We start from the raw sequence: 12742 nt of genomic DNA on the forward strand, positions 1-12742 counted from the left end.
TGACAGAGGCTCTGTGTCCTTTGACAGAGGACTGTCACGGACCGCCAGGGCAGACCGTGTGGAGTGAGTGGAGGACCCAAGAGCAAACAGAGGTGAGGACACAAAACCGGACTTAACAGAAGGCGAGCCTTTATTTAGGGCCGAAAACTTAAGGAACAAGGCAGCAAAGCAACTGAGGGAAAACCTGAACATAGACTGGGAAAACTATGGCTAAACAAAGTACAAACTAGGACTAGTTAAGGCTGGGAAACTATGACAAGGGGTAGGGGAGATAACACAGACGACGCGACACAGACTGTATGAAACACAGAGACTAAATACACATGAGGGATGATCAGGGGAAGTGGATGCACACGGGGAACACAGGTGACACTGATAATCATAACAAGACACGGCAGGAGTGAACGTAACACTGATGGGAGATGGGCAAAGTAAAACAGGAAGTACACAGAGGTTCAAACAGGAGGAGAGAGAGCACGGGGAGAACGCAGACATAACGGGCTGGGGAAAACATAGAATAAAACACAAAGAGAGACGAGGGCTCATAAATACACAGAGGGGCACACAGGGGGTAAGAGTCACGAAGGGAAAACACATAAGGAACAACGTAACAGATCAACCCAGGAAGCATGGCCTAAATAAAGAACAAAATACAAAAATACATGAAAACTAAGAATACTGGGCCCAGGACCATGACAAGGACATCATTCCAAAGTGGACATATAGGTTTGCACTTCACTGTGCTTAGCAAAACTAAACACAGCAAATCAGCACAAACACCTCATACCAACTGTCAAGCATGGCACTGAACAAGTAATGATTTGGGCAGCTACAGGACCTGGGCACCTTGCAGTTGTCGAGTTGACTCAACTCATCTTTATAACAAAGTATTCTAGAGTCAAATGTGAGGTCATCTATCTGACAGCTAAAGGTTGGCCCAAACTGGATCTCATAACAAGACAATGGTCCTAATCACGGCAATGAATCTAAAGCAAACGAAAAGAACCAAAGTGTTGCAATGGCCCAAATCTAGACATCAGGATGACTAAAATGCTGTGGTGGTACTTTAAGAGAGCGCGCAAACCTCAATGAACTGAAGCAATGTAAAGAACAGCAGTCCAAAGGTGTCCACATGAATGTAAATAACTGATAAAAATCATACAGAAAACAGTTAATTCAAGTTATTGCTGCTAAAGGTGTTTATAATAAACCATAGAATTGTGAATTTTGCTTAGTTTTAAATGCAATACTTCTGCAATATTGCTTAATTTTTGTTAAATAATTAAAGACAATGCGTAATATGTATGCTGTTCAATCTGTGGTTCTATTTGGCTAATTTAAGAACCTCGTAAGCTCCAGATTCTAATAAGTTATACGGAAATATTTAGAACTGAAAGTGGGTGACTGTATATTTTTGATGTGTAAACGATGTTAATAATGTATATATAGGGTTTAATGTAATTTCTATGTTATCCTTTCAAAAAGCCTCATTCTCATTTACTGCTGTTTTTAAAAGGAAAAAAAAAAATTCTCCAAGGCTTTCCTGACATAACTTGATTCAAAAATAAATAAAAGCCTGAATGGGACATAAATTAGTCACCTCAAGCGGACAGTGAATTCACCAACAGAGACACTTTACGGTCCATGAGGGATTATTAAAATTATTCTGTTGATTTTTCTTTGGATACGTGACGTCAAGAACCACTTAGCCAATAAAGGGATGCCCTAAGCCACCAAGCGATTTGCTCTGAGGCTTGTCTCTCGTGCATCAGGAGTGAGGATCCCGAGCAGGTGATTGGTCAGGCGGGTGGAGTAGGCGGGAGCTGCTGTGGATCGCGGCATGCGGGAGGAGGGTTAAGGCCTGCGCTGGTGCGTGCGTGTTAGGATGTATGTGTGGAGAGCGGTGTGGCGCTTGTAGAGGGAGGCGGAGGGAGTGCTTTACCGCAGTATCACTACATTTCTGCACCACTCATCAAAACTCTGCGGCATGCAGACAAGAGCTGGGGGGGAGGGCAGTCACTAGGTCTGTTCTGAGTGTGAAACTGCTACCTCTTCTGTTGGCCTACCAGTCCTTCATATAATCTAGGCTACAGCAGTGCTTTTACTTTATTTATTTTCATGCGGGCTCGTTGAGTGTTTAAGTCGACTTCTTTAATGCCGGTCTTCTTCCTGTAGGAGCAGTGATACGGCAGGGCTCTCTCTCTCCTTCTCTCTCCATCCCTCTTGTTCTCTGCTGTCAGGGCAAAGTGCTTCAGCCCGGCGCTCAGTGTCATCAGGCCGCTTTTAGTTGAGCTTTGGAGCAGTTCGTTAGAAAATGGCAAAGGATGGAGACAAAAGCGATTGGAAGGAGTTTCTATGGAACCCGAGGACGAGGGAGTTTCTGGGCAGAACGGCGAGCAGCTGGGGTAAGTGCTGTCCAGCTACGGCAATGCAGCAAACAGGGTCCCCCGGCTCTGTAACAGGTCTCTGGCACAGTGGTTTCCCCCCCTCCTAAAGGTTCGCTAAGATGCTGTAAGAGAGAAATGAGCGTGTGTAACCATGACATGAATTTCGACCCTGCTTGAAGTTAGGCGGTAATTTCCTTCAGGCGATGAGATGGATGTCGCTGTCCACTACAGGTTGGTGCTGAAATCTGACTGCGGCACCGCTCCTGTGGAAGCCAGCCGAACCCCCCCACCCCACCCACCCACCCCACCCCAACTCCTGTCTACTTTATTAATTTAATGTATTTTTTCTACAATGCTTTCCCTGCGCATTGCGCCCAGCATAAGGGATGAGGCATTTGGTTTTATTTTACATTTGGATAAACCTGATTACAGCAGCATTGCTGAAAATAAAAAGGCTCCACTTTCTTGTAAAGTGCATGTAATCGATTCTTCTCTTCTGAAGAGTGATTTAGTTATAACTATGACTTTCATTCTGCTGCAGAGAAGACTTTTTCTAGGAAAGCGGCTTACTGAAGTTGTACAGAGATTTGTTTGCATGCCCGTGGCTTCATCAAGTGTGTGTGCAACATGATGTCATTTATTTCCAGGCTTTTCCCCTGAGATGCTGAGCGACGATCAGGTCAAATCCTCTTTTTAATACCGTAGTGTTGCCATATACTGACACATTTTCTGCTATACAAAGACCCTGCAACTAGTTCAAAGATTCATGAGATGACAGGGCGCATATGGCTGTGTTCTAATGACATTGGAGCATGTTTAATCTGGGTAAAGCCGAGGGCTAAATGCTATTTGTATCACCTCCAACTCGACCCCTCCCAGTGTGTGTAAATCAGTAAGGGATTTAATCCTAATCTAATGAGTTCATTGGCTGGAGAGGAAGGTATCAAATTCAGCATGCTCTGGCAAAGTAAAACATTTTTAGGAACTTGGATTCATTTTCACATTTTCACTGAAGATCTGAGCTCAGAGACTTGAGTTTAGCACTCGAGGCTGAAACTGTGTTAAACGTAGTCTTTACTTTGAGTTTGAATTTTCTGATTATTTTTCATCAGTGCACATATATTATTCTTTCAGTGTGGGGCTGGGACTCATGGACTGTAGCTTCCTTAACTGGAATCCTCCCACAGTGTACAACTTAATCCAGTCCAATGTGCCCCAGGTGCTTTAAGGTCTGTTGGCCTTTTTAAGCTGCGCTCTCTGAGACTTAGTAATTAGGCTATTTCTGGAGTTAGAGACTACATGTAGGTCTGCTAAACTTGGCTTTTCAGAGTAGCACTTTCTCATTCTCCTAATGCTGTACATACTGTACCATTACTTCCAATGTGCTGGCAACACGGCCTAATCTACTCGTGATACAGTTTCTTACGGCTTGCACTGAAGAGGGGTTTAAATGCAGGTTTCCAGTCTCTTTAAGGCATTAATGTGTTTCTGCAGCACAATGCACATTCAAAGCATTAGATCAAAGACTTCTTTGAGGATGAGACGCAAAACACTTCCTTTTGTGTTCTGCTTTCTGTAAAGAGCTGTAATGATATGGAAATAACCTTGATAAAGGAGAGCAGTGCTGCAGGTTTGTTGTTACACATGCCACAAGCTGACACAGTGAAACATGGTCAGACAACTAGCTTGACTAATGAAGTGTTCTGGACCTCCCACTTCCAGAAACAAAGTCCACACTGCAACACAGGAAAAGAACCTCAAAGGGCCTCATGGTGACCAGAATCACGGTGCTCTTTGTTACTTTAACATTGTGTACGAGATAATTAGCAGTGTTTGCCGGTGAAAGAGCCACAGCTCAGAGCTATCCACGCTCTCGCCAGACCTTTTCATTTTTATTTCAGAGGTGCGTTTGATCAGCAAGTTGCAAAGCGATTAAACAGCATGTCCTCCCAATTAATTGTGAGAGAAAAAAGGGACACCTCCTGCCATTATTACCGAAGAAAGAACAGGGTAGTGGACCATCCGAGCCTGTCCTTTTGTTCTTTTCTTTCAATCACCGTCTGCATACAAAACCAGTGCGAAACAGAGACGCCTCACTGTCCATCATCAGCATGACTGAGAGGGCAGGCTGTAAACCCAACACCCTGTTTGCCAGGGGGGGGAAGCCACCTTGCCTGCACGCTTGATCCCGTCTGGATGTGCGCACATTCATTCTCCCCCTGGGTGGTGTCATATTTGTGGTTAGCACAAAAATCCCCCCACCCCCTTGACGACAGAGACAAACACTTTGCCACTTTTGTTGGATCGTAGCGTCTCTCTTGCTGCGTTGCCTCCAGCATAGTTCATGGTCTGTGTATAATTAATAACTGAGCTTGTGTCTTTTCTGTGGTGTAGATGGGATGCTCATTGTCATCCCACTAAGGGATTCGTTTTTATTAGATTCTAAAACTTCAGGTACAGTCAGGCAAAAAATGCACACACAAGCTGTGCACACAAGCTGTAAATCATCAAGATACCCCTCTGCGATTGCCACCCCCCCTCCATCTCCCCTTGACATTTTGCCAGTCTGGCAGCGCAGGGAGACAAATGCGATGCTGAGCCTGCTGACTGAGGGAGTGAGCGCCACGCTGGGGGCCATCCAGCAGAGGTGCAGGGTCAAGGCACTCAGCTGCCTCCCAACAATGGCCTCAGGTGTCGATGCTTGAAATGTGGGATGCGTCACATACATGTTCTGTATGTGGATAGGAAGCAAACAGCTGCTTCAAATGTATCTGATGGTTCCAAGTTAGAAAGATCGCCTCAGAAATGGTTTATGAATTTGTTGATCTCACAAAATAACAATGAAAAGATGCCAAGTTAGGATCTCCATCTGAAATCTCAGTATTTTCGTCACAACAATGACAAAGTAAAGCATTAAAAACAAACTCTTCTTTATATCAAATGTAATTATCATTATCAATTTGCTCGTACACAGTTATTAATAAACCTAGTCCCCTGACTCTGTGGCTCAGTCTCCGGGGCATCCTTATTTTCTCTCTCCTGGTGTTGCCTTCTGTCATTCTTCCTTCCTTTCTGTGGACAGGACATATAATGAAGTTGGTCGTCAGCCACGAACTCTTGCGTGGTTAGGTTCACTTTGTGTCATACTTATTTTTCAGTCCATGCAAAAACACAAAGAATTTAAGGATTAATGTGCAGCTTGTGTTTTGAGTTTATGTTGATAAAATAACATAAAAACCTGCAGTGGGCAGAAACATGGAAGGAAAAGCTCTGCCTGATCTGTACTAAGCACCTTCCACTGTACAGCCACTGGCATGTGTGCTAAAATGAGTCAGTATTGAGTTATGGCTTCACATATGATTCAAACCCTGCTCGCCCTGGTGGATGTCTTCTGCTTCACACATTGCACCACCGCTTCTTATATCCTACATGCACTTTGTGCTTTTTATGCTACCCTATAGTGCTTCCCTGTTATTCTTTTTAAAAGACCCATGATTGGACACCATCTCCTATTGTGGTCTAGATGATCTAAAGCCTTAAAATAGAGCCCTGGGGAGACTCTAGTTCTCTCTCAGACCACTTGCATTAGTTGCATTACAGTGAAAATGTGTTGCCTCCAGTTATTTTAACTTTAAACGATGATATTTTAAGCATTGCATCTAAAGGATGATTTCTTTCATGTGAGTGAGAGAGAAACAGAGGCAGATGTTGCAGATGCAGTGAAGCAATTTAACGAGGATTAACTGAAATCCCGTAGACATGTTTGGTTAGAGAGTGACGTAATAGACATGAACTACTCATCAATTCAGTATTTGTTCTCATTAAGGGTTTGTGTGCTGCAATTATAATGAAATGGACTTTGCTGACTTGCAGATGTTAGTCTAATGGACTTTATGCATAATTCATAGATGTGCTGTGGTGTACAGCAGACTAAATAATGTAATCATAGCAAAAAAAAAAGGATTAAAGGTTATTGGGGTTTTTTGCACAGTGTATCAAACATACATTTTCCATGCAATAAACACATAAACACAAATTATATTATCTTATATGTAGCCATTTATAGATGAAAATGTCTCAGTGATATCAATTTTGGGGCATATGATCAGATTATCTTTCTACAACATCAACTGACCAAATCTGATGATGAAGAAATAGTTTTTACACATTTTTCCAGTTGGGGAAGATGCTGTTTTGTAATATTTTAATATTCCATTTTTGTTACTATTGCTTATATTAATATGGCTCTATTTTCTCATTGTCTGCAGGCCTTATTTTTCTCTTCTATTTAATTTTCTACACCTGCCTCGCTGGCATGTTTGCTCTCACCATGTATGTCATGCTGCAGACCCTGGACGAACACAGACCAACCTGGCAAGACAGGCTCTCCACACCAGGTGCAGAAACTATAGATACAAGCTGCATGAACACAGATCATGGTCTGTGCACTGTGTCATGTACTCCCTGCTGTCTCTCTTGTCACTCTCAGGCTTGGTGATTAGACCTCGGGCAGATGACACCTTTGAAATAGTCTATACTAAAGAGGACACTGAGAGCTGGGACCTGTATGCCCAGACATTGGACAAATTCCTTCAACGTAAGTTTGGCTCTTGCCCTCTAAGACAGAATGTTATGACATACACAGATAATCTCTTTATAGTTAGCTGACAGGAGATCGTCTTGTACTGGGATCTTAGTTGATTATAAAGACAATTTCACCCCACACACACTCTCCTATTTTCCCTGCAGCCTACAATGATTCCCTCCAAGCCCAGAAAAATCACGAGTGCGCCCCAGACAAGTACTTCATCCAGGAGGACAGCGGTGAGGTGAAGAACAACCCGAAACGATCCTGTCAGTTCAACCGCACAGTCCTCCAGAGCTGCTCTGGAATCGATGACCGTTACTATGGATACCGAGAAGGCCAGCCATGCATCATCATCAAGCTGAATCGGGTATGAAAGGAAAAGAGAGGGGAGTGAAAGGGACTGGTGTTGCTAGGAGACATGGAGTGACTGAGACAACCAAACTGGTTGGAAATGATAAAAAGAAAAAAGTCACTATCATAATTAAACTGATTGGTTTTTGCATTTATCATCATTCACTTATGTTATATCGCCTAAAAATGAACAAAAAACGGTTTTCTTTATTTTCTCATCAGGTGATTGGTTTGCTGCCAGGAAAGGATAACCAGGCTCCGTATGTCACCTGTGCTGCAAAGGTAATCCCTTTTTGTCTTTCACAATCAGAGGCTTGACACAACAGTTTTATTCATAGCTACTGTGCCTCACGTCATCTGCAGTATTCCACCTGTCGTTTACCTCCATCTTCCTTTCTTAGCTATCATGAATTTCTTTTCAGGCTGTCTTGTCAGTCAAGCCAGTTGTTTTTATCGCTGCCCTTTTCTTTTCTCCATTGTGTTCCATTAATTTGTTCACTCGCAGAAATACAAAGTTGGCAAAGATCAATGGGTAAGAAAAAGTCCAGGACCCATGTTTGGTACAGTTTAGATCAGAGGTGTCAAACAAAAAGCCTTTGGGCAAGAAGAGGTCTGCCAAAGGGCCCAGTTTCACCCACTGGGTGGTTTTACAAAGTGTGTAAAAATTGTGAGAGTATGATTAGTATTTTTGCACTTTTTACTATATTTAGGATTATATCTTGAGACATATCTGTCTTCATATGACTTAGTCTGCTATATCACACTGACATAAAGTAGTTTAGTAATTTGTACGATTTATGATGCGCGTGTTTGTAATAACAAAGTTGCTGAATGTAGAAAAAAATATTGTTGAAATTGGCTTTAAAAAATGTTATTTACACAGGATTCTACTTAACAGGTTATCTTAGTCACTATAAAATTTGACGCTGCGTTACCTTTCTCAGAGTTTGACTCCCCTGGTTTAGATTATATTTCTATATGATATATCTGTAGCAGTCGATCACATTGTTGTTTTGTATTTGCATTTTAGAACTAGATGGTAGATATGTAGGAGAAAGAAATTTAGAGAAAAGTAGACAAATAAAGCTCACCTCCACCTTATAAAGTGGAGATTATAGCTATATAACTGATGAAGCCGTTTCACCCCCTCAGAAAGATGACGCTGATAAAATTGGAGAGTTGATTTACTTTCCTCCAAATGGCACAATCAACCCTATGTACTTCCCTTACTACGGCAAGAAAGCGCAGGTAAGAATGTGGTTTAAATTAAAATATAATGTGCTGTAAACACGATAGCAGTAACTGTTAATAATTAATGTGTGTTTGTTTACAATTGTGCACACAGACCACAGAGTTAAACCTACTGGGTCCGCAGGTTTACGACGTCTTTGTTGACTGTTTTTGCAGGTGAACTACTCTCAGCCCTTGGTTGCAGTCAAGTTCCTCAACATTACTCACAATGAAGACGTGAACATTGAGTGCAAGATCAACGCCGAAAACATTCCCGTTGGAGGTGAAAGGGACAAGTTTGCTGGGCGAGTGTCTTTCAAGCTGAGGATCAACAGTAAAAACTAGGTTTACCCCCCTCCTCCAACCCCACCCTAACCCCCACCCCCACCAGCCTCATCCCCCAAAACATACTGTCTTCATTCTCAGCAACACTGCACATGCACAGAAAACAAAAATCACAGTATTCACACCCTTTTTAGGATTTGTTTACACCCCCAACCCTTTCCAACCTCACCCCCACCCTCCACCCCACACCTCTCCACAGATTTTTGTGGGAAATTCTTTGTCAGGTCACGTGGCGAGACGAGGTGAGAACCAAAAGGGTGCTAATCCTGTCATTATTTCTGTGAGCATTCACACACAGGTTATTTTCCATCAGTTAGTTTGAGGTGATGTCTATTTATACTGCATGACAAACTAGGGGGCTATAAAGGACGTGGACGTGTGTTTGCAGAGTTTGCAAGGATCAGCAACTTTACCACTGTACTGCTGCTCCCCACCCCCCGCCAACCCGCTGCCTCCTCATAGAGTATCCCTCTAGATATGAAGATCCACAAATTACAATACCGAGCGTGTATATCTACAGTATTTATACAGCATAATAATAGTAATCTTACATCAGTGCGTCTATTTTGTTGCACTTTAAAAGAATATTCCAACAAACAGGATTGATGCAGAGATGATGCCATTTGCATGTGCTTATTGTCTTAGTATGCTACAAAGGCAGGAGGCTCCTGTGTCCCACCTCTCGGCTGCTTACATCTGTAATAAGTTCAGCGACTGACCACCAGGAGGGACCACACCGTAATCTTTAAACCTGTGTTTTTTAAAAAAAAAATGTGATACAGTAAGATGACCCCCCGCCCCCAAAAAAAGAAGAACATGAGGTACACATTACAGGTAAAGAGGAGTAAAGAGTGCAGGAGATCGTGTGTTTTAGTTCATACTGTAGGTCGGGAAGTTGCATGCAATGTGCAATATTCATTAAGTGGCATGCATTATGAATGCCCGTATCCATTCATCAGATGACTTCTATTAAATAGTAATCATTTTGGATCATTTGATATTCACTCTCATTGTGAATGAGTAGCTTGTGAAACAGATGATATATATATATTTATATATGGGGGGGGTCATATAACACCTGAATTCTCAGTCGGTTACGGGGTAAACTGAACTCTAGCTTTGTGGATCCTGGACTGCAGTCCAATAAGATACCTGAATATCATGTGAAAATGACAAAATCGACCTCTGTTCTGCACGAGCACACAAACACACACAGACAAAATTCAATATCGCATTTTATTCCCAAAGTCAAACCTAGAATTTCTTGCGTTTCAGTTTTTAATATTAATATTCAATCGATGTTTAGAGGAGCTGTATTATTGAGTGTATTGCATCTATTTCACTTGTATCAGAAATAGATGCCATTGTAAAAAAAAAATGGTATTGTTTTGCACAGAAAGTGCACTTTTATTCTTTTCTTTTTTTGTGAAGCTGACTTGAGTTTATTAATGCATTTCCAGTTTTGAAGGAAGTTGTTTGTTTTTTGTGTTTTGTTTTTTTGGGTAGTTTTCTTTTTTCTCATTCATTCTCATTTTCGTCACCTAAAGGATGCATCTGAGATACGAAAATGTACACTTTACCTCTTATTTTAAAAGACAGTCGTTACTTTATTATTTTGAATGTTAGTTCAGTTTTGATTTGTAGGGCTGTAGCAAATTAAAAACAACATGAAGATTTACTCCATTGACCACAGAAGAAAGATATTTTTTTGTTAATTTGGTTCGATGTTGTTGTGTTCCCCGGTATTGTATGAATCATACTGAAGGAAAACCCATACTGATAACAAGACAATCAGTTTCAGCCTCTAAAAAAGTCAGACATGTTCCTGAGTTTAGTGCTTGAGCTGTTTTTCATGAGTCCGCCACCCAGTTTGCATGCATTTCTCCTCTTGCACCGCTGCAACACTTACTTAATTTCAATGTAATCTCTTAATCTGGTCAGCTAATCCAGAGCAGGCACGCTGAACTTCTTTACCCCGCTCTGTTGCTCCTCCTCCTCGTGTCAGGCGGCCGGTTCAAGGTTTATTCATTTCTCATTTTTCTCACCACATTCACATTACACTTTGTTTAGTTTGAATCACATCACAACAAATAAAAGTGTTCCGCTTCACTGGCTAATCGGACACTCTTGTTTCACTCACGCATGTGAAGATGATTTCTTCAACCAAAGATCTACATGACAGTTAAAATTGAATTTCCACTTGTCTGACACATCCTCAGCAGTAGATCTGAGTAAGGATCCCATGCAGAGATACTGTAGGATCCAACTGGAGGGCTAAATACCCTGTGATAATAAAAAGGCCTCCTCTTATATAATAATAATACGCACAAAGGAACATGGTTCACCACGACATAACAGTGCCTCCTGGTGGACAGACAGTGTTGCTCCCCCAGTGTCACAGAATGTTATTTCCTGTTATCTCCATTTATCTGCTTTTTTTCCAGTGATAATTTGGAAATGTCTTTGAAAAGCAATATATTTATTTCTTGTGTGGCTATATGAATATTTACAGGAAAGGTTGTAACACAATCAGAGCGACGTGCATCAGAAACAGTAAGGAACAAAAGGGAAAGACTGCATATATGCCAGTGTGTGTTATTATGATGATGGAACCATTAAAAAAAAAGAATTGTTTTGTTTATAAAAGAGTATTTTGTTGTAAAGATGAGAGAATGCATTAGCCTGGAATATATCATGTGATAGGACGTACTAGATAGATTTTCAGAATAGTATTCAAGGAAACTTGAATAGATATGGATTTGAGTTTTTTTTTTTTCTTTGAATGTTTTTGTCATTTGAGTTTGTTTTACTGTTTTAAAACAAACCTATAATCAAAGCTTTCTGTCAGAGTTCTGACAGCACTTTATCCACTGCAAAGGTTGGAGAAAGCCAACTGTTGGCTTTTAAGTAGAGATAACTACATGAATAAGTAAAAAACAATCTCATTGCCCCTTAATGTTAAACTGTATTACTGCTTAAGACTGGTATTATAAGCCAACAAGAAGGAAATTCAGTGAATTTGTTCAAACACTCTCTCCCTAACAGATGATAAATATTCTGGATCTTTGTTTTCTGCTCTAACTGTATGTATATTTTTGCTCATGTTTACTGCAAACCAAGATAGAGAAATGAATAAATGTTATTTAAGGGAACTCAAACTTCCTTTCGTGCCTGCTTCTCAGTCATCTTTCTGCTACTCTTTGCCAGTTTCATGGGCGGAGGGATTGATGTATTACTCATGATCAGGCATGTTCTAGAAACTAGGTGGAATAGCAGTGACCAACATGTAGTTAAATATAGCATCACTTTCACAGTGGACAATAAAACAAGCCAGCTAGTGTTAAAAGTAGTTTTCGGATGAATGTAACTAATGAAACTAATATAATCTCATTCTCCATAATCCTCACAGGTAACCATATATTACTGTTTAAAACAGTAATATATGGTATATATAATATATGATGATTATATACAAAATAAACTTGATTTTCACAAAATGATTATGCCATCCATGTCACAGGTCACTTTGACTGTAGACAGGAGAAAAATGTGGATGCTTTATAAGTTGTACTTTCCCCCCCCTGTGGCAGTTGCTTTAAATAGTCTGCCACCAAGTGGTTGACAGGATTAAAGGTGAAGTGTACTTCCGCTTCCTGACCTTTACCCAGCTCCTGTCTCCTCTGCACTCCGTGACTTTAACCCCATTTTCTCCACCGTTGCCCACTCAGAAAGAAAGCGTTTCATAAAAATGGAGCCAGCGTTGGAGGTACTGCTGGGTTTAAAACAGTCTAATCAACACCAGCAGTGCAGATGAGTCATACACATGCTATTCTCTCTGTTA

The 12742-nt window shown here is 41.2% G+C and overlaps 1 protein-coding gene across 1 annotated transcript; it reads left to right on the forward strand.

Moving 5' to 3' along the window:
• The first annotated feature begins 1877 nt into the window (after window positions 1-1877).
• Window positions 1878-12063, forward strand: atp1b2b (ATPase Na+/K+ transporting subunit beta 2b). Its single transcript, XM_085469962.1, has 7 exons — window positions 1878-2405; window positions 6656-6784; window positions 6877-6984; window positions 7137-7342; window positions 7549-7608; window positions 8479-8574; window positions 8734-12063. Exons 1-7 carry the CDS (start codon window positions 2315-2317, stop codon window positions 8899-8901), a joined length of 858 nt encoding a protein of 285 aa, XP_085326088.1. The 5' UTR covers window positions 1878-2314; the 3' UTR covers window positions 8902-12063.
• Window positions 12064-12742: the final 679 nt, after the last annotated feature.

The sequence above is a fragment of the Copadichromis virginalis genome, linkage group LG10 (genome assembly GCF_057382275.1).
Source record: "Copadichromis virginalis isolate Kocher_CV1m ecotype Utaka linkage group LG10, C_Virginalis_male_GT1.1, whole genome shotgun sequence".
Lineage (NCBI taxonomy): Eukaryota > Metazoa > Chordata > Actinopteri > Cichliformes > Cichlidae > Copadichromis > Copadichromis virginalis.